This window comes from Pagrus pagrus (genome assembly GCF_965226575.1).
Source record: "Pagrus pagrus genome assembly, chromosome: 20".
Lineage (NCBI taxonomy): Eukaryota > Metazoa > Chordata > Actinopteri > Spariformes > Sparidae > Pagrus > Pagrus pagrus.
Window position 1 is genome coordinate 2,219,050 of NC_140207.1, and position 21,513 is coordinate 2,240,562.

General features: G+C 41.4%; 1 protein-coding gene across 1 annotated transcript; it reads left to right on the plus strand.

Moving 5' to 3' along the window:
• Positions 1-44: 44 nt before the first annotated feature.
• On the plus strand, positions 45-19,942 carry LOC311249236 (protein NLRC3-like). Its single transcript, XM_084340114.1, has 9 exons — positions 45-127; positions 3,794-3,944; positions 4,071-4,190; positions 5,583-5,815; positions 5,907-7,779; positions 9,045-9,218; positions 18,792-18,965; positions 19,611-19,784; positions 19,881-19,942. The coding sequence occupies exons 2-9, from the start codon at positions 3,814-3,816 to the stop codon at positions 19,903-19,905; spliced, it is 2,904 nt and encodes a 967-aa protein (XP_084196240.1). The 5' UTR covers positions 45-127; positions 3,794-3,813; the 3' UTR covers positions 19,906-19,942.
• Positions 19,943-21,513: the final 1,571 nt, after the last annotated feature.

Sequence of the window (21,513 nt, forward strand, 5' to 3'; positions counted from 1 at the left end):
CCGGTGGGCGGGGCCAGAGCGTCAACGTCTGTACGAGTTGGAGGCGAAGATGTGTCAAAGAATCAAACCGTCAGGCGTCGAGAAAAGGACAAGAAGAAGGTTGAGGAAGCAACAAGACAAGAACAAGGTAATGTGAAGTAACGCAGTGCTGACCAGGTGATGAACGTTTAGCGACAAAACGTCTGTTTTTAATTCAACATGTAGAAAAAGACGTCAACGGCTGCGGCTGCTGCTAGCTAGCTAGCTAGCTGTAGACTGCGTCAGGCTCTATCGCCACCGGCGGTCGCCTCAGTTCTGTATAAGAGATCAACTTGAACTCAGAAGGTGGACGGTTGTGTTTTTCTCTTTATTAAAAATAAATGAAAAATATATGTGAGTTTATTTAGTTTAGTATTTTGAGTGAAAACGTGAAGAGATGTCCTGAAACGTAGCTTCCATCTTCCAGAGGAGTTTGTGATGATGTGTTTTTATGGAAAGAGTTGATCAGGAAAGTGACAAAGTTGTTGTGGTGTTACAAAGACGACTGCAGCAGCAACATGTCTGTGAAGAAGCTGTTCCAGGACAAAGCTCACGTTGAAGAGCTGAACGTTACCAAATACTTCTTCAGCTGATCCACAACCACAAACATTGTTCAAGGAGGTAAACTCAGCCGACTAGAGGAAGTTTGTCTGACAGTGATCTTAACTCAGTTTGCTGTGTTTGGTTTATCTATGTTAGTTTGAGCTGTTCCAGCAGAGGGAGGTCATCATGGAGACACCTGAACAGGAAAAAGGACACATGTGATTTCTAGTAAATGACAAGAGGAGGAGCAACACTGACCAGGTGATTCAGGTACAACACCTGAGAACAGGGAGGAGACAAGAAAAGTTTCAGACTTCATTTTGAGTCAACAGAGCAGCAGCAGGAGGAAAAGACGTCTGAGGCAGGGTGAGTTTTATTTCTACATCATTGTTTTACAGTCAAAGTCTCTGATTCATCTGTGAGAACGTTAGAAAACAAGCCCAGATTCGAGAAAACTGACAAGATGCTGGACTGTTTATTTATATTGTGTGTGTGTGTGTGTGTGTGTGTGTGTGTGTGTGTGTGTGTGTGTGTGTGATTCATCCTCAACAGACTGGTTTGTCTTGATTCTCATGTTCTGAGCTCACTGTCAGTGTTACTGGTTACCTCTCAGACTGACTCAAGTCCAGAAGACGACAGTGGTTTTGTTTTACTGGATTGAATTTTATATTCAATATTTTGTCCACCACTTCAGGTACAGCTGACAAAATGGTTTAATAGTTACACAGTGAATCATTATCAGCAGGTTCAGCCTTAATTAAACTAAATGTTCATCAAAAGGATCAGGATTGCTGTTTAATATCAACATAATGTGTTAATATTTGGAGAGAAGCTCATAAATTGAACACACCACAAACCTGAGCAGGTGATCCAGGTACATGAAAAATGGAGGAAGCAACCAACAACTGACAGAGAAAGTGTGCAGGAAGTTAGTTGAGTCTCTGTTTTGAGTCAACAGAGCAGCAGGAGGAGGAAAAGACGTCTGAGGCAGGGTGAGTTTTATTTCAACATTATTGTTTTACAGTCAAAGTCTAATTAATCTGTGAGAACACTAGAAAACAAGTACAGATTAAAGAAAACTGACAAGATACTGGATAGGTTCTTTATACTGTATACTGTGTGTGTGTGTGTGTGTGTGTGTGTGTGTGTGTGTGTGTTTGTTTTTGCGTGTGTGTGAGTCATCCTCAACAGACTGGTTTGTCTTGATTCTTGTGTTCTGAGTTCACTGTTACCTATGGGCTGAAATATGTGCCACTAGAAACTGAATTTGAATCATTTATATTTGAATTTGTGTTGTTTAATTTGAATCATTGCATTGAAAAACTGAATCTGAACATTATAATTTGAAATTGAATTTATTAGTTTGGAACTGAATTCCAATAAATTTGAAACTGAATGTAAGATTATGAAATTTAATTCAGTTTCTCTTAAACTATATTTAATCCTCACTGAAAATTCAACTCTAAATATATTTTCAAATTCAGATCTCAAAATTCAATTTCAATTTACTGTGACAGACATCCGGGTATTTGAGGAAGAGCAATCGAGCGCAGATACACAGGACTCCGCTTCGGCCAATCAGCACCTACGTTTTTGAGCACGTAACATAGTGGTAATATGCCTTAAGGCTGACTGGTTGCCACCCACCATGAAACAGAGGAAGAAGCATAGACATATATACATAGACAACTCATTGAGCGGGTTGGCCCCATGGATGTATATAATATATTAATATAATAGATCCATGGTTGGCCTGCTGCTGCGATACATCAACGTCGCTGCCATATTGGAGGAGGCAGCTCTGCCCCGTGAACTAACACAAGTCAATGGAGGGAACTTTATAAAGCTCCTGCTACAAAGTGCTATAAGTTAATGCCTCTTATTTACACATTCACACACGTACAAATATATTCAGGAAGCAGATAGGAACTAAAAACAACGTCAGTAACGTTCTCTGACGATTATAAACATTAACTACATTAACTACTCCTTTCAGTATACAGGTATACGTCTTATGACGCGAAAAATTAATATTCTGTAAAACTGAATAATAGCATAGCGAGTCCGATCGAGCCACACGTTTTGATATATTTTTTGTTTGTGTACGCTCAAAGCTGCGGGGCAAGTTAATGACCGAAAAATGAGCGGGAGGAAGAATAATAAAAGGAGAGGCGTGAGGAATTGTGGGCTGTGTTATTCACTGTTATTCCTTGCGCCTGATTCAAATTCGCCTGATTCAAATTCAGTTTCTAGTGGCACATATTTCAGCCCATAGTTACCTCTCAGACTGACTAAAGTCCAGAAGACGACAGTGGTTTTGTTTTACTGGATTTAATTTTATATTCAATATTTTGTCCACCACTTCAGGTACAGCTGACAAAATGGTTTAATAGTTACACAGTAAATCATTATCAGTAGGTTCAGCCTTAATGTTACGTCCCCTGAAAGGCTAGGGGATGAGGGGAGTAACATAAACCCAGACCACTGATTAAGAGGTGCAACACCACACGGGTTAGGGCAGAAAACGAAGGGGTTTATTAACAAAAGTGAATAATAAGCTCCAAACAACAGAAAAACACGCCTAACTAAAGTTGCATCTTCCAAACGGGAGGACGGAACTGCCCAACACACCACACAGCTCACATGCTGCCCAAAATGGCCACCAAGAGAGTGACTGGCCTGTCTCCCTCCCAGATATCACTTGGTGATCGGTGATAGGAGTCACCTGTGTGGAATCCCGAGAGGAGGAGCAGCACCTGGAACACATGGGGGGAAAACACATGAGGGAGGAGAGAACAAACAAGCCTATGCCCCCTGGGCCGTAACACTTAATTAAACTAAATGTTCACCAAAAGGATCAGGATTGCTGTTTGATGTTAACATAATGTGTAAATATTTGGAGAGAAGTTCATAAATTGATCACACCACAAACCTGAGCAGGTGATCCAGGTACATGAAAAATGGAGGAAGCAACCAACAACTGACAGAGAAAGTGTGCAGGCAGTTAGTTGAGTCTCTGTTTTGAGTGGACAGAGCAGGACATCATACTGAGGGACGTCCTTTAATTAGACAGAGACATGGCCGATCTTTGTAAGTGTCACTTTTGTTTAGCATCACATTGGGTGATGAGTCTGCAGGCTTCACCGTCTCCATTTTACACCCTCCTCCTCTGCATCTTGTTTCACCTGTTTGTCCTCCTTGTCTTCATGTTGTTCTCCTTTATTTACCTCAGTGCTTTCTGAAGTGCAGAAGATGAGTGATTGTGTGGAGGAAGAGGAGGACGGAGCAGAGTCTCCAGTCTCCAGCTGTCTGTCTATGAAGAGTGACCAGTCCAAAGGTTTTCGTCCGAACTTCAGTGATGAACCTGGACCCTCAGACACACGGTAAGAAGACTGCCATGTTTTTAATCACCAAACTGTCAATATCAGATATTTATGTATTTAGAACTGCATATTGATTATTTAACAGCGACTCACATGAAATAAATACAAACATGTTGGTGTTTCCAGAAGTCAGTACCACAGACGGAGAGAAGAGTCTTCAGTCTCCAGCTGTCCGTCTATGAAGAGTGACCAGTCCAAAGGTTTTCGTCCAAACTTCAGTAATGAACCTGGACCCTCAGACACACAGTAAGAGATATATATTATATAGTTTTATCATTACCATTAAATGATTGTAGTGAATTATTTGTTTTACTGGACATTACATTAGAAAAAGTGGTTTGTGTTTTATACTTCATACAATTTCATATCAGCAGCATCAGATTGTTCTTGAATGAACTGGTTTGATAGTGGCTCCTACAGAGTGTTGCATTATGGGTTGTCTGTAGTGTTAATGTTGGATAGTGAGTTGCTCAAGTCCATTCATAGTGTTTGTTAGTCAGTCCTAAAAGTAGATGATGACTCATACAGTGTGTTTTTTTGCGATGGAAGAAATGCATTCCCGAGTTTGACAATGAGCCAAAAAGTATCCCAACATCTTTACTGTCAAAGGATCAAATGATCTGTAGAAAAGCCAAGAATTACCACTGGAACGTCTGGACGAGGAGGAGCACAAAGAAAAAAATGATGTCAAGCTGCCAGAGAAAATGTATTTGCCTGACAAGAGTAGGATACTGTTCACATTTGAACCGATACCAGTACCCAACGGTACCTTTTGATACTTTACTCTCTATCTAATAACAAAACATGTAAATTCAGTTCTAAGCTGTTAAATCGAGTCACTTTAGAGACAACATATCATGAGTCATATTTCCAATAGCAATGCACGTTACATGTGAGTCAGTCTTTCTAAGTTTTATTTCAGCAGTGTCTTGCTATACTGCGTAAATAGATTATTTTCAAGTAAACAGCGACATTAAGCTGTTCCTGCTGCATTAAGTAATTAATATAATTATCCATTATGTCTTAGCATCAATCTAACAGGCAAAGCGCTTGTTATACAAAATAAATTTGGTAATTAAAGAATGCATGCTTTAATATTTCCACAGACAGTATGAAGTTCACGTGTTATTGGTTTTCTACAAAGGTTTGAGACATTCTAAAAATCGTTGCCCACTATGTTAGTAAACTAAACAGCAGGGTGGTCAGTAAATATCAGACGCAGCCAGGAGCTGAGTTTTAGGATGACATCTCACTCTGTCTTTCTCTTTATAGTGTTTCTGTAAAGATTGGCTCTCAGGTACCGACATTTGGCACCGATTGTTTAAATATGAATCGGCACTCAGTAGTACAAAACCCAAAGCCATCCTACAGAAAACAGGTTTCAGATTCTGTCATCCTCAACATAGATCTGTTGTGTGACTAATGAGGTTAAACATCTTTATCAATAAAAGCATTTACAGTTTGAACACATCAGTCACTGCGTTGTGAGGCCGTCACTGCGTTGCTGTGACTGAGATTGTTGTCGTATCAAGAGGAGAGTATCTCGTATTTTGATTTAGTCAAAGCTAAACAGCTTATTTTTTATACTGAAATAAAACTATGGTTTCTAATCAGGTTGATTTTCCTTTATCTCTCCAGGAAGGTGAAGGGTAGTGTTCTTGTGGAGGAGCAGCTGTCCTGCTGTGCTTTGTGTGAGGATGTCCTGAAGGATCCAGTCTCTACCAGCTGTGGACACTGGTTCTGCAGACAGTGCATCACCTCATACTGGGACCAGTCTGCTTCATCAGGAGACTCCACCTGTCCCCAGTGTGGAGAAAGATCCAGAACAAGAGCTGGACTGCAGAGAGTCAGTCAGACTACAACTGCACCAAGTAAGACTGTACATCTGTCTGCTGATGTCCTTTTTGATTTAATCAAGATTCTTGCTCTCAATTTAATCCCAAATATTTTCTTCTCTTTCAGCTGATAGTGTTCTGCAGGAGGCTTTAGATGAACATAAGATCAGTCTGAGGAGGAGATGTGAACGTGTGACTGAAGGAAGTGATGAAACAGGAAGTGATGAAACAGGAAGTGGAACCCTCCTCAACAGGATCTACACTGAGCTCTACATCACAGAGGGACAGAGTGAAGAGGTTAATACCCAACATGAGGTGAGGCAGCTAGAGACAGCTTCCAAGATGGAGGCCCTCCATGACACTCCAATCAAGTGCTGCAACATCTTTAAAGCCTCACCTGACCAACAGAGACGCATCAGAGTGGTTCTGACCAACGGTGTCGCTGGAGTTGGAAAAACCTTCTCGGTGCAGAAGTTCACTCTGGACTGGGCAGAGGGCTCCGAAAACCAAGATGTCCGTCTGCTGGTTCTGCTCTCGTTCAGGGAGCTGAACCTGATCAGAGATGAGCAGTACAGTCTTCTCAGGCTGCTCCATGTTTTCCATCCAACATTACAGAAGGTGACAGCAGAGAAGCTCGCTGTCTGTAAACTTCTGTTCATCTTTGACGGCCTGGATGAAAGCAGACTTTCACTGGATTTCAAGAACCATGAGGTCGTGTCTGATGTCACACAGAAGTCATCAGTCAGCGTGCTGCTGACAAACCTCATCGAGGGGAAGCTGCTTCCCTCGGCTCTCGTCTGGATAACTTCCAGACCTGCAGCAGCCAATCAGATCCCTCCTTCACGTGTCGACAGGGTAACAGAAGTACGAGGCTTCACTGATGTCCAGAAGGAGGAGTACTTCAGGAGGAGGTTCAGTGATGAAGATCTGTCCAGCAGAATCATCTCACACATCAAGACCTCCAGGAGCCTCCACATCATGTGTCTGATCCCAGTCTTCTGCTGGATCACTGCTACAGTTCTGGACCACATGCTGACTACAGACCAGAGAGGAGAGCTGCCCAAGACCCTGACTGACATGTACTCACACTTCCTGCTGGTTCAGACAAAGAGGAAGAAGCAGAAGTACGATGAGGGACGTGAGACGAGTCCACAGGAGCTGACGGAGGCTGACAGGGAAGTTCTTCTCAAGCTGGGGAGGCTGGCGTTTGAACATCTGGAGACAGGAAACATCATGTTCTACCAAGAAGACCTGGAGCGGTGTGGTCTTAATGTCACAGAGGCCTCGGTGTACTCAGGAGTTTGTACAGAGATCTTCAGAAGAGAGAGTGTGATCTTCCAGAAAACAGTCTACTGCTTTGTTCATCTGAGCGTTCAGGAGTTTCTGGCTGTAGTCTACATGTTCCACTGTTACACCAACAGGAACACAGAGGTCCTGGAGGCTTTCCTAAAAGACTTCACACTCAGGGACTCAAAACCAAAGTCTTTTTCTGGGAAGATTTCTACGTTTTTTTCTAGCAATGAGACTCGTTACTCATCCCTGGATGACTTCCTGAGGAGCGCCATGAAGAAATCCCTTGAAAGTAAAAATGGCCACCTGGACCTGTTTGTTCGCTTCCTTCATGGCCTCTCTCTGAAGTCCAACCAGAGTCTCTTAGGAGGTCTGCTGGGTCAGACAGACAACAGTCCAGAAATCATCCAGAGAGCCATCAACAACCTGAAGAAGATGAACAGAGATGATGTCTCTCCTGACAGGAGCATCAACATCTTCCACTGTCTGATGGAGATGAACGACCACTCAGTTCATCAGGAGATCCAGGAGTTCCTGAAGTCAGAGAACAGCTCAAAGAAGAAACTCTCTGTGATCCACTGCTCAGCTCTGGCCTACATGCTGCAGATGTCAGACGAGGTTCTGGATGAGTTGGACCTGAAGAAGTACAACACATCAAAGGAGGGACGACTGAGACTGATTCCAGCTGTGAGGAACTGCAGGAAGGCTCTGTGAGTCCAGATGTGATTATCAACATTATAAATCAGTGTAGATTAGCAGCTTAATTCTTCAGATATACAAACTATAAAATCATTTATTTTGAAATAGCGCTTACATTTTTAAATACAATTGTCTCATCTCATGTCTCATCTCATTGTATTTCCGCTATGTCCCTATTGGGGTCGCGGGGTGTTGCCGCTTTTATCCCCCCCTTTCGGCAGGTTGCGGGGCTACTGGGGCCAAATCCAGCTCTCACAGGGCGAAGGCCAGGGTACACCCCTGGATGAGACGCCAGTTCATCCAGGGCCCTCTGATGGCAGAGGCTGCCTTGCAAGGTGCCAACTGCGCATCAGGAGCAGTTTAGGGGTTCAGCATCTTGCTCAAGGATGCTTCGGCATGTAGATTATTTTAAAAAATGTTTCACTTACCATGAGTGCAACAATGTAGATGTTTCAGTTGGATGTGTTTATAGCTGTCGGGTTGTTGAACTCAGTTATTCCATTTATTTCTAATGATCATTAAATTTGACAGTTTTTCTTCTATTAATCGCTCTTTGGGTGATAGAAGAAACCCTGGTGAAACTAATGAAAGAGGTTTTTTAACCACTATACTGAAGAGTTTAAAATAAGATCTGTATCATTTTTCATGTGATGTTTCTAAAGTCCTTGAGAATTTCTTTCATGCAGTTATTGTTCTCATTATGTCGGTTTAGAGACATTTCACAGTGAGCAAATGGACCAAAAAGTTCCAGCTCAAATTCAAGCTTCTACTTTACCTTTTATACATGACATGGGACTTTTTTCTGAATTGACTCTTATTTAGTTTTAATCTTTATGTATTGTTGTTCTCTAGAATCAGAATCAGCTTTATTTGGTCAAATATGTGTTGACATACAAGGAATCTGACTCCAGTTCATCATTGCTCTCAGTGTAGTTACACAGAAGAGACATACAGCTGAAAGGAATACACCAAAACTGAACCAACAACTAGATGAAACATAAGGAATAAAGAATTGTGAATGGTCAGGACTGCAATGTACAATAGCATCTGAAAAGACAGTAGGTGTATAAATCAAAATCACCAATGGCAACACCATAAAAGTGTAAATCATAAGTGTTTATAGAAGTCAACTGTTCTGAATCACATCTGTATTAGCTGACAAAATATTAATCATGTAAATGTAGATTTCTGTTTCTGTTTTTACATGAAATGCATGAAGTAAATATAAAGTGTCCTCTTTCATAATAACATTTTTGTAATATCTGTGACATGACAGACTTTCCGACTGTGGACTCTCAGAGACTCACTGTGAAGTTGTGGCCTCAGCTCTGAAGTCCAACCCCTCCCATCTGAGAGAGCTGATCCTGAGTTTCAACAGCCTGAAGGATTCAGGAGTGAAGCTCCTGTCTGTTGGACTGGAGAGTCAAAACTGTGCTCTAGAGAGTCTGAGGTCGGTTCATTGTCTTGTTTTTCCATATATTCAATTCAAACCCTTCACTGAGACTTAAACAGTTTAGTTAATTAACTCTGAAGATTAGCAGCAGCATAAATCTGAAGAAATGTCAGTTCTTTGAGACATTTTCTGTGAATCTAAATGGCTCCATCCTGTGGTGTTCAGAGGAGGCTGCACTGAAGGACTCTATTCAGTGTTTTTATTTATTTCATTCAGTTTATTTCTAACTTGTAAGTGTTAGCATCCAGCTGATGCCAGTCCCACTCATTTTAGAAACAGGATCATTAATTTACAACGGACAGTTTCACTGGAACTACTCAAGTACTTCCAGAGGTGTTGGTATATCTAAAGTTTATGGACAGCCTGCAGCCAATCAGGATCCAGTTTTCACCCAGACCATGGTATATAAATATATTGTTTCCTCTTACCTGTGGTGGTATTTATCCATCTGCTGTAGATCAGCTGGACCACTGATGTAAATAGCAAATGTTGATCAGAACAGAATGTTTCAAACTGTTTTGACTTCATCATTTGACAAACATTATCAGTAATGTACTCATAGTTTGACCAAAACAATAGAAAAGTTTATAAAATAACATTCAATAACACTTTACAACGTTCTACACAAAATGAGAGTAGTTACTACTATATTTAATAGATAATGGTGAGTTTCTGAAGAACAGACTGGGAGATACTATATTAATAAAAAAATGATGTCATTATTAGTTCATAAATATCCATGAATCAACATACTGACCACTTTCTTCATGAGTCGTTCCTGATGAACCAGCTGCTTAGAGGACAAACACTAGTGATGATTCATTCGTACTAATTACTTAATGCTAAGTTACTTTCTGAGTTCCCCAACAAGTGAAGTGAAACATCAGACTGACATCAGTCACTGTCTGTTCAGTGTTGAGGAGTTTTGAGTGTGTAGGGAGGGTCGAGCTCGTTCTCATGCATATATTTAAATACTCATAAAAACACGCAAAATCCACAAAACAAAGGACATTTCTTTCAGGTTTCTTTCTTATGTTTAGTCAAAGTAATTGTTTTTATACAGACTTGAGTGAGTGTGTGAATCTGTGTTGACATGAACAGCTGTATCAATGATGCTGACATGTGGATGATGTCTGTAGAAGGCTGATGATGATCCACAATAACACAATGACAAAGTTACTTTGTGTGTGCGTGTGTGTGCGTGTGTGTGTGTGTGTGTGTGTGTGTGTGTGTGTGTGTATGTGTGTTTCTCTTAGTCACTTCCCACCTCGAGCTGCTATTATCTGTTATTGTTTGCACACTGTTCCTTTGTGCTGCAGTGTCAAATTGAATTTCTCCTGCAGGGGATCAAGAAAGGTTCATCTTATCTGTACTCATTATAGAAAAAAGCTCATTGATGAGGACACAGTAATGTTGAGCTACACATTTAGAACCTGAACACATCTGATTTGATTATAAATTGATTTTCAACTACATCATTTATTCTTTATACAGATTGAGGGGCTGCAGTCCGTCAGTGTTGAGGCAGTGTTGACCAAATATGAATCAAGTCTCTAGTTCTCTCAGAAATATATTTTCACTGTTAAGCTGTAATATGATAAAGTTTGTGTCCCTGCCACCATGTTAACAAAGTACCAGGGACGACAGAGAGGCGTTATTATGGATCCTACTGCTGTTGCCTTTGTTGGTTCAGACATGAGGAGTGAGACTGGTTTGGGTTAGGGTAAGAATATCAGGGTGAGATAATCAGAGGCAGACTAGGGCCAATCTTAGCAAGATAAGCAGTGGGATCCAAAATGAGGCGACAGGGAGGCACTCACATGCACTTACATGCACACAGCTCAGATCACAACACACACACACTGAGAGTGTGACGTCATTCTGTGTTCAGGACACCGTGACTCCACTATATCTTTACATAACTAATAGTTGTATTTTAACTTCCATCTTGTTGTGTTCAGGTGTCTACGTCCTGTCTACCAGGAAGTGAGACAGGAGTCTTTCCCTATTTTTAAGCCTTTCAGCTGCTGTGCTCCCGTTTGGTAATTTCTCCTGTTAATATCTCGGGGTGTGACGAGATCTTGTGGCACATGATCTCATGTTATTAAAACGTTTCTGACATCGAACTCTAAATTAACATAGAAGATGCCCCCGCCACTTTTAAGTCGTTTGTGTGGCAGCATTTTGGTACCTGATGGAAACAATAAATGGCAACAGACTGACAGACAAGACACAAACAATATGTAAGAACTGTAAGAAATAGTGCCGTACACCGCGGCTAACACGAGCACTATGCAAAGATACCTACAGAACCACCACAGCTCTCTACTAAAATCAACCGTGCCTGTGAAGAAAACACTGAAAGGCCGGACAACACTGACAAATGCTTTTACATCTCAACTTCCACAGTCAAGTGCTCGAGCCACAGCAATAACCAAAGACATCAGTGTTTTCATTGCAGCTGACATGAGGCCATTTCCCATGGTGGAAAACTGGCGACTCCTCCACACATTGGAATCAAAGTCCACCATCCCAGTGGTCCTGAACCTCTACACAGATAGCATACCTTTCCATCCCTGCTACCTCAGCTCCAAGTGAGCGTGTCTTTTCAACTGCAGGAGACATAGTTGGTGCCCAAAGGTCTCAACTGCTGCCAGAAAACGTAGACGTGCTTATATTCTTGAACAAGAAGGTGACCATATCTTAGGCTGGGCAGTGTAGTTGTAGCCAGCTCTCAGCTCTGTATCATGCTTGGAGGGAAATCATGTCAGTCTCTGTTTGCACTTTAAGTATTGAGAGAAAACTACTTTGATTATTGTTTGCACTTAAAACAAGAAGAGTAAGAAAAACTTAGTGTTATTCATTTTTGTTATTTATACTGTTTTTATTTTCACTTCCAATTTGTGGAGAGGAGTTCAGTTAGAAGGTCACACAGCTTCAGTTAGAAGTTAGAAGCTCACACATAGTTCATGCACAGTTATAAGGTCTGAAGAGACTCATGAGAAATCATACAGGAGAGAAGCCAGTCAGTTGAGTTTGTGGTGAAACCTTTTACAGTTCTTACATATTGTTTGTGTCTTTTACTGCATATGATAATTCATACTCAGTCACACGTCAGAGTGAGTAAAAAGACTTCATGTAAATCTTCAAGTCAAAAAAGTCAAACTAAGTCCACAAAAGTGATCAAAAGTCAACATGTAACATTTCAAGCACATAAAAAGTCTTTCGCTTAAATTCTGCTCCTCGGCTCTTTTCTAATTAGACGTACACGTAGAGCATCTTTATAATAAACATCATGAACTGATAACATGAAGCCTTTTATGTGATAAGCAGGACGCTGCTTCTTCTGTAACAATGAAGTTAAAAGGACCATAGACTTGTGTGATTATATGTGGGGAGGGGTTTTCTTAAGCCTGTGGTCTGTGCCTGTGTGTGTTTGCTGCACATCTCTGAGGAGCAAATACAGAAAAACACAACCACAAACAGCAGCGACACTATTTCTAGTAAATTACCAGTGTTTTGTCAGATTCACTCACAGAATCCTGTCAAAATAGGACAGATGGTGAAAGGATATGGAGCCAGATCAAGGCCAAGAGGTTTGTTAGTTTGGAGAAAATAAATGTATTGAAAAAATAAAACTTGAAGTTTTGATCTTGAATTATAAAAAAATCAAAAACATTTTCAAAATAATGAGTATTGAACTGGACACATTTAGGCACCTTGAGTAACCATATACTTGTTTTGTCACTTTGTGTATTAGACAGTGTTGAACCTGCATCCTGTTGGGTTCAGGTGTTTTCGAGTTTCCATTTTCTTTTTTTTTTCTTTTTTCTTTTTTTTTATTATATTTTTATTTGGAGTGGACAAAAATACACAGCATAACAACATCGGCAAGAGTGAAAACAAGTGTCCCTCCGATTTTGTTTGTTTTGAGTCCAGAAAAAACGCATCACCAGACCTCCAGGTATGCGAGTCCAAAAAAGGCACAATCATGGGTCGTGGAACAACCTACAAAATTAGACTACAAAAATTTCAAACTACAAATTTCACAGCAACTGCAATGGAATAACACCAGTGGATACACGCCATCCTCTTAAAGACATTATTGACAATTTGCCCGAGGTACACAAAGCCAGGTGAGATTTACATGCTCACTTTGAAAGAACTCTGGTACAACTTACTTGTAGATAGAACAGTTTACATGGAACTATGTACAGGAACCAGGGTGGTCACCTGCCGCTGCTGTCATAGAGATAATCAACAATACCTAGTCAGAAATTAAATAAGTAATCTATAAAATAATATTACCAGTGAGATCAAATAAAATCCGCTCTCGTGGGGGTTATGAATGAGATCCAGTTGTTCCAGATTTGGTAAAATTTGTCCTTTTGGATTTTTAATTGAAAGGTCAATTTTTCCATCCTAAATATCTCTAGGGTAATTCCAATCCAATCCTCCAGGGTAGGCTGTATTGGACTTAACCATCTCTTTGTAATTGTTTTCTTAATTGCCACCAAAAGTAATTGCAGCAGCTTTATCTCGCACCTGTGTTTCAAGAAAGAGACAAGACCCAGGTATAGAACATCAAAAGCCAGAGGTATTTGGGTGTTAAAAACAGAACTCAAGGAAACCTGGATACCCCTCCAGAAATCATTTAACTTGGGACACTCCCAGAAGATATGATAATGGTTAGCCACAGTCGAACCACATTGTCTCCAGCATGGCATATGTGCACCTTTATACCTCTCCTGATATGGTGTCTTGAAATATCTAATAATATTCTTCCAGCAATGCTCTCTCCAGCTCATGGAGCTGGATGTTGTCCACTGGAAGGACCAGATATTGCCCCACTCCTCCTCAGAAATCTTAATCCCTGATTCCCTTTCCCATTTACCTTTAATGTATAAAGTGTTACTAGCATTGGCATGGGAAGGAGCTGTCTACAGTCTTGAAATGGAGTTAGAGGGGGTCATGGTCATGGCATTTTTCAGAATGTGGAAAAATTCTGATTCAACTTCTGTGAGGTCAGTCAATTTACATTCATGAGCAATATATGATCGTAATTGCAAGTATCTATGAAATTCGTTTCGAGCCAAGCCATGATTATCCCACAAGGTCTCAAAGCTGTGCACAGTGTTTCTTTGAGTAAGTCAGAGGATTGTTGTGAGACCATACAGTGTCCATGATTTCAAACTAGAGTCATGCCTGTTGGGAACAAAATCTGAGTCATAGGCAAACCATCTGAAAATTCTCAACATTCTATGTATCTCACAAATACTAATTACCTTCTGCCAGACTTGGAGTGTGTGGGTCAACCAAGGGTTCCCCAACTTTTGCAAATGAGACATTAGACCTTTATCCGCTATTACAGCTTGAATGGGGAATTGATTTGACAGACTGGACTCAAGCTCCTTCCATCTAGCTGTATATGTTTCATTACACCAGTATAAAAGGGGGGCTATCTGTGCAGCATAATAGCAATTCCTTAAACAAGGGAGGCCCAAGCCTCCACTTTCCTTGGCGAGTTGAAGGGTGGCATATTTAATCCTTGGTTTCCGGCCCTGCCAAATAAATCTGGAAATCCATTTGTCCCATTCCCTGAATTGATTTTCACTCACCTCTATAGGCAAGTTTCTAAAAAGGTAAAGTAGTCGGGGGAGCATATTCATCTTAACTGCACTTATCCTAGAACTAAGGCTCAAGAAGGGAATCAGATTCCATCTGTGTAAATCAGCTTTTATACTCGATGATATTGGCTCATAGTTTGCCCGGAAGAGCCCCGAGAGATCCCCAGTCAGACGTATCCCCAAATATTTAATATTTTCATTTTCCCAATTTACCTTAAATTTCTTGCGTAAAGTCGCAGGAGCTACATAATTGTCATCACCTGAGTTTTTGAAATGTTAACTTTGTAGCCAGATAACTTCCCAAAATCAATCAAAGTAGACATCAATTCATTGAACGACCCCTCCGGCTCCCCCAGGCAGACCAGCACATCATCAGCAAACATTGCTACCTTATGTTCAACTCCTGACAGTGCAATACCCTTAATTTTTTGATTTTGTCTTATTAGTTGACCTAGTGTCTCTATAAATAAATCAAATAGGAGTGGTGAAATTGCGCAACCCTGTCTGCACCCACGTTTTAGAATAAAGGCCTCAGATAGATCACCATTGACCTTGATACGGGCTGAGGGTCTATCATATAGCGCCTGAATTACTCTGGTAAACTTATCCTGAAAACCAAACTTCCCCAGCACCTTGTACAGGAAAGCCCATCTGACAGAGTCGAAAGCTTTCTCAGCATCTAGGCTCCCTATAATTGATTGAGTTTTGTCCTTTTGTATTTGACTTAAGATGTGTAGTATTCTTCTGATGTTATCAGTCGTTTGTCTATGGTGAATAAAACCAGTCTGGTCTAAATTAATAAGGTCAGGCAACAGCTTCTCCAGTCTACGGGCAAAAATAGAGGTAAACAACTTATAATCTAAGTTGAGAACACTGATCGGTCGATAATTCCCACATGCTCGTCTATCTTTCCCCTCTTTCGGGATAACTGAGATTGTTGCCTCCCTCCAAGAGGGTGGGATTTCTCCCTCCTGTAGGATGTAATTAAATGTCGTTAGTAATAGTGGAGCTAGTTCTGTCCTTAGGCTGCAATACCACTGAGAATTGTACCCGTCCGGCCCAACTGCCTTTCCTGATTTTAGTCTGGTGATAGCTGCATTAATTTCCTCCACTGAGATTGGTTTAATTAAAATCTCATTTTGAAAGTCTGAGAGTGATGGTAAGTCTAGAGAGCCAAGGAAGGCATCCATGCAATCCTCCTCAGAGGCGCAAGGTTGTGAATATAGATCCCTGAAGAAGATCTCAAAGCACTCCTGAATCCTTTCTAATTTAGTTTCCAGTATATTAGTTTTAGGGTTCTTAATTTTGTATATTGTACTTTCCTCTTGTTGTTTACGTAGTTTGTACGCCAGGTATTTTGCTGATTTCCCTCCCATCTCATAATATTTCTGCCACAGGAAAGTTAAGTTCTTCTGGGCCTCCTGCGTATAAATATCATTGATTTCACCCTGTATTTTCCTGATTTCTTGCTTTACAGTGGGGTCTGGGTTATTTTGATCTGCCTGTTGTTTCAGCTTTAAATTTAACTGTAGATCTGTTTTTGCCCTTTGGTTCTCTTTAGGTGAGAAGTAATAGAGATTAGTTTCCCTCTCATTACCGCTTTAAGCGTATCCCATAGAATAGTTGGCGATACCTCCCCTGTGTCATGAATTTCTAGAAATTCTTTTATGTCTTCCTTTATTTTAGATACTATGGCATGGTCATTGAGTAAATGTGAATTAAGTTTCCACAGAGTGTTTCGTTTTTTCCTAGCCACCTGCAGAGATATAGAGATAGGACTATGATCAGATAAGTCCCTCGTTAATATGTCACATTCTCTAATCTTAAATCTATCCACATTAAACATAAAAAAGTAGTCCAGCCTAGCATAAACTTTGAATGAGCCTGAATAATGTGTGTAGTCTCTGATAGATGGGTTTAGCTCTCTCCATACATCTATTATCCCCATTTCTACTATATAAGAATTAACTTTTCTTATGAGCGGGTTAATCTGATTGGTCGGATTGGAGGAGTCCAGTCTGGGATCGAGCCTAAAATTAAAGTCCCCCCCACAGATAACCGTGCCCTGAGAGTCAACCATTAAATCAAAAATACTCCTATAGAATACCCAATCACTCCCGGGTGGGGCACACACCCCTCTATCCTTCCTGTTACCCGGACAAATCTGCCTTCATCATCACTGATTTCTGAAATATGTTCATAATTAATCGCACTAGAGATAAGTGTAGCCACACCCCTCATGTGTTTAGATTTGACAGATGAGGAAAATACATATTTAAAACCCTTTCTTTTCAACCTCAAGTGATCCGCTTGGTTCATGTGTGTCTCCTGAAGTAAGGCAATCTGGGCTTTTTCTTTCTTTAGTTTAGACAGTATCTTACTCATCTTAATCACATTCAAGACCCCATTTACATTAAAAGAAATGGTGTATAACTGTTTGGTGTATAACTGAAGCATGAATGCTCCTGACCACACTTCCAGCAGTGAATCACTTCCATTGCTTCCCTTAGTCCTTGAAGGAATACCCCTATTAACTCCCTGAGTAAGGGGGCCTTCCACTGTGATGGCGCCCTCAGTAAAGAGCACCCCCATCCCTTTTGACTCGACAATAATTACGTTTCACCATTTCGTCCATATCATATAGTTGACATTATATTAGTTCTCTTCCTGTCTGTATACTTGCAGCCTCTCCTTGAATCCTGCAGCTCCTCGGTTCTGCCGCGGGCGCCGACCCCCAGCCTCCCGCCATGACGACCATCTCTGTAGTTGCTCTCTGAGAGTTGCCGGTGGTTTAATCACTTTCACCGGGAGCCCTCGGCTCGCCAGATCCGCTGTCGCTTCCTCCACGGTGTTGTAGGTTTTCGCTCCTTCTTCGTAAAATACCTTCAGGCCGGCTGGATAGAGGGTCCGGAACCGCAGATTCTTATCTTTCAGGGCCCTCCGCGCCTCTGCATACTCCTTCCTCATGGCCATGATCTCCGGAGGATAGTCGTGGTCGAGGTTTATCTTGCTGTTGTTCCACATAAAACCCTTCTTCTGCCATGCCAGCCTGAGCACTTCTTCTTTCATGGTGAAGCACAGCAATTTTACCAGGATCGATCTGGGCTGGGAGCCTTCTGGTGGGGGAGATGATAACGCTCTATGCGCCCTCTGGATCTGTAGTTCTGTTGATGAGGGGATGTTGAGATTCTCCCGAAGCAGCTTCTCCACAAACTGGGTCATAGTTTGTGAACCCGATTCCGCTCCCTCCGGGACCCCGTATAGTCTGAGCGTCTCCCTCCTGAAGTAAGCCTCCAACGATGTCAGTTTTGATTGAAGATTTTCCTGTGTTGTTATCATCTCGGATAATATCTCATCTGTATTTTGGAGCTTATCTTCGTGCCCAGCGACCCTGGTTTCCACTTCGTTGAGCCTCGCGTTGGTTTTGTCCAGCTCTCCTCTGATGTCTTGTAGTTGTATTTTCGTGTCTTTCCGAAATTCTTTCACCTCTTTCCCAACACCTCTTAGTTCTTCCAATATCAACATCAAGCTTGCCGGTTCGCCCTCGTTCTCTGTCTCAGCGCCGTCATGGCTAGGAGCGGGTGAGGCGCCCCGGCTAGCCCCGAGAGGGCTAACGTTAGCTTCTTCTGTTAGCTGCATCTCGACGTCTTCAACTTGTTCGATATTTGGCTTTTTAACTCTCCTGTTCTTTTTGGACGTCATTTATGCCCCTTCTCCCTTGTTATCGTGTACTTCGTTGGTTAATTAGTTCTCTTTGGGGCAGTTTTAATTAATTCTCGTCGAGAGCTCTCTTTCTAAGTCGCCATCTCCTCTAGACCGGAGTTTCCATTTTCTAAACTTCTACATTCTGAACCTTCTTCAGCTCTGAACAGATTATTAAACACTGAATGATTTCAAGCAGGAACATTGTCCTCTAAACTTACATCATTTATTCTTTATTCAGATTGATGAGCTGCAGTTTGTCAGAGATCAGCTGTGCTTCTCTGGCCTCAGCTCTGAAGTCCAACCCCTCCCATCTGAGACAGTTGAACCTGGACTACAACAAGCTGCAGGATTCAGGAGTAAAGCTGCTGTGTGATTTTCTACAGAGTCCAAACTGTAGACTGGAGACTCTGAGGTCAGTTCACTGACTCTGTTACTGCTAACTAATATTTGAGTTTACATTCATACATAACTTACATTGATAAAGTTATAGATTTTCTTTGGTTCATATTTTCAATTTTCTTGAACTAAATTTCTTCTTCAGTCACAAAAGACTTCTGTTTCTTCAAGAAACTGTAGAAAATGTTCAGTTAGTTGTTAAAGTTAATGAATGTTTATAATTTAGTCTGTTAACAGAAGAACTGAACTAACATTTGATTTAAATTGATAAAGTTGAGAAGCTGAAGTAGAAATCATTTGATTTCTGTTGATGTCAATGTGTTTTCACAAATAATGTCTGATCATTGATATTGATCCTACAGAACACACACGGATCAAAGCATATTTTCAAAAGAAGATGTTTAAAAGAAAATTCAGTTCTTTCTCCTCTAATAACAGACCTGACTGAGAACAGCTGTATGAATGTTGTGCTGACATGTGGATGATGTCTGTAGAAGGCTGATGATGATCCACAATAACACAATGACAAAGTCACTCTACTCATTTTAGAGAAAAGCTCATTGATGAGGACACAGTAATGTTGAGCTACACATCTAAAACCTGAACACATCTGATTGGACTATAAATTGATTTTTAACTCCATCATTTATTCTTTATTCAGTTTGTGGGACTGCAGTTTGTCAGAGATGAGCTGTGCTTCTCTGGCCTCAGCTCTGAAGTCCAACCCCTCCCATCTTAAGTATCTGTTCCTGAACAACAACAAGCTGAAGGATTCAGACATGAAGCTGCTGTGTGATCTGCAGAAGAGTCCAGACTGCAGACTGGAGACTCTGAGGTCAGTAGAGGGTTGGAGTCAGTTAATGCTGGTTTCAGCAGTATTGTACTAAACACAGTATCAAAGTAAAGATCCAGTATTTCCTGCTTTCCTTAGTGAAGCTGTGAGAGGAGAACGGTGACAGGCTTCGTGATTGGACAGAAAGACAGAGAGAGAGCAGTCAGCCAATCAGACGAGCCAGAAGCTTGTTGTGATCGTGTGTTTGAGTTGATGTGAAGACAACTGTTGTTGTTGTGTTCATGTCTACTGGAAATAAAGCTGGATCACAGCTGACAGCATCACAGGATGTATAGAGACAGTGTCCTCATTCATCAAACTGTTGGAGCATCAAATCTGATCTCAAAGTGTTTGTTCTCTCATTTCAACACTGAACAACTGATCAGTTCATCTTTGTCACAGCTCTCAGATCAGTCTGACTGAAGCCTGCAAATCACTGGCTCTTATTTCAGAGAACCATCATTACATTTAGTAACCATGTGGTCTGTATACAGACCAGAACCTCTGCTGAAGTCCACAAACCACAGCTGATGTTTTACTGTTCAGTGTAGGACCTTTAACGTTATATTTATATCTGCCCATGTGTCATTTGATTTGTCCAGATATTTTTATAACAGACTCCATATTTACATATTTGTCATGTGATGTTTCCAAAGTAGATGAAATATTTAAATGTGAGTGAGACTCTGGTTTTTAACAGCAGTAAATCATCATTAAAGTGAGCTGTGAGTCTCTCTCTGTTCCTGCAGTCATGATGCGTTCAGGGACTGTCAGCAGTTTATTTCCACTGTGTCCTTCAGGGAAACCTGCAGAGTAAACACACTTGATGTCCAAAGTGTCTGCAGGTCTGTGAGCTTCACTCCAACACGTTAACATGAGAGCTGAAAGGAAGCTGGCTACGCTACACAGCCGCTCCACTTGTGGTCTGAACAGGACTGAAGTCCTGCTGGTCTTTATATCACTGACTGACAGCTGATGGAGGGAGTCTCTGTAAACACTCATTCATCACTTCTACTGTCTCTCTGCTTCTCTCTTCAGCTGGGAGTGATCTCAGTCAGTGTGATGAGGAAGGTGGAGGTGTTGAGAGGATCAGCTGTGTCCTGATGATCCAGAGAGGTTGAAGCAGCACCATCAGCTGGTGGGTGGAGAGGCTCTGACTGGGCCGTGTTACTGGGAGGTGGAGAGGAGAGGAGAGCTTCATCCAGCAGTGACTGACGGACCAATCACAACAAGTGGAGATGACTGTCAGTGCTGCAGTGTGAACTGCTCTGAGATCAGCTCCACTGTCACACACAATGTCCAGTCCAGCATCATCCCTGTGTTCCTGTGGATGTGACAGAGTATCATCGGTGTATCTGGACTGCTCTGCTGCTGCTCTGTCCTTCTACACAGTCTCTGCAGACACACTGACACTCCTCCACTCCTTCTGCTCCACACTCAGACACCTCCTCCACCTGGAACCTGGACCTTTATTCTTTTATTCACTCGCATCTTCTCAACACAAAGAGCCTCAACAGATTAATCTACCGAGGCGTGTTTATCACCACATAATCGTACATTGACACTTTTAATTGGATATTTCCTTGGTGCAGTTAATCTCCACATATTCCTGAGTATCAGTGAGATGAATGCAGTACTCTGTATACTGCCACTGAATAAGACCTCAGTGATGTTGTAGATGTTCACTGACATTCATTTTAATCTGAAATCAACATTTTAACAGATGAATTTA

Excerpts from the sequence above, each read along its gene's own strand:
- LOC311249236 (XM_084340114.1), top strand. The coding sequence starts at position 3,814 with ATGAGTGATTGTGTGGAGGAAGAGGAGGACGGAGCAGAGTCTCCAGTC. Across the intron at positions 3,945-4,070 it reads CCTGGACCCTCAGACACACG|AAGTCAGTACCACAGACGGA; the intron begins GTAAGAAGACTG and ends TGGTGTTTCCAG. Across the intron at positions 18,966-19,610 it reads TGTAGACTGGAGACTCTGAG|TTTGTGGGACTGCAGTTTGT; the intron begins GTCAGTTCACTG and ends TTCTTTATTCAG.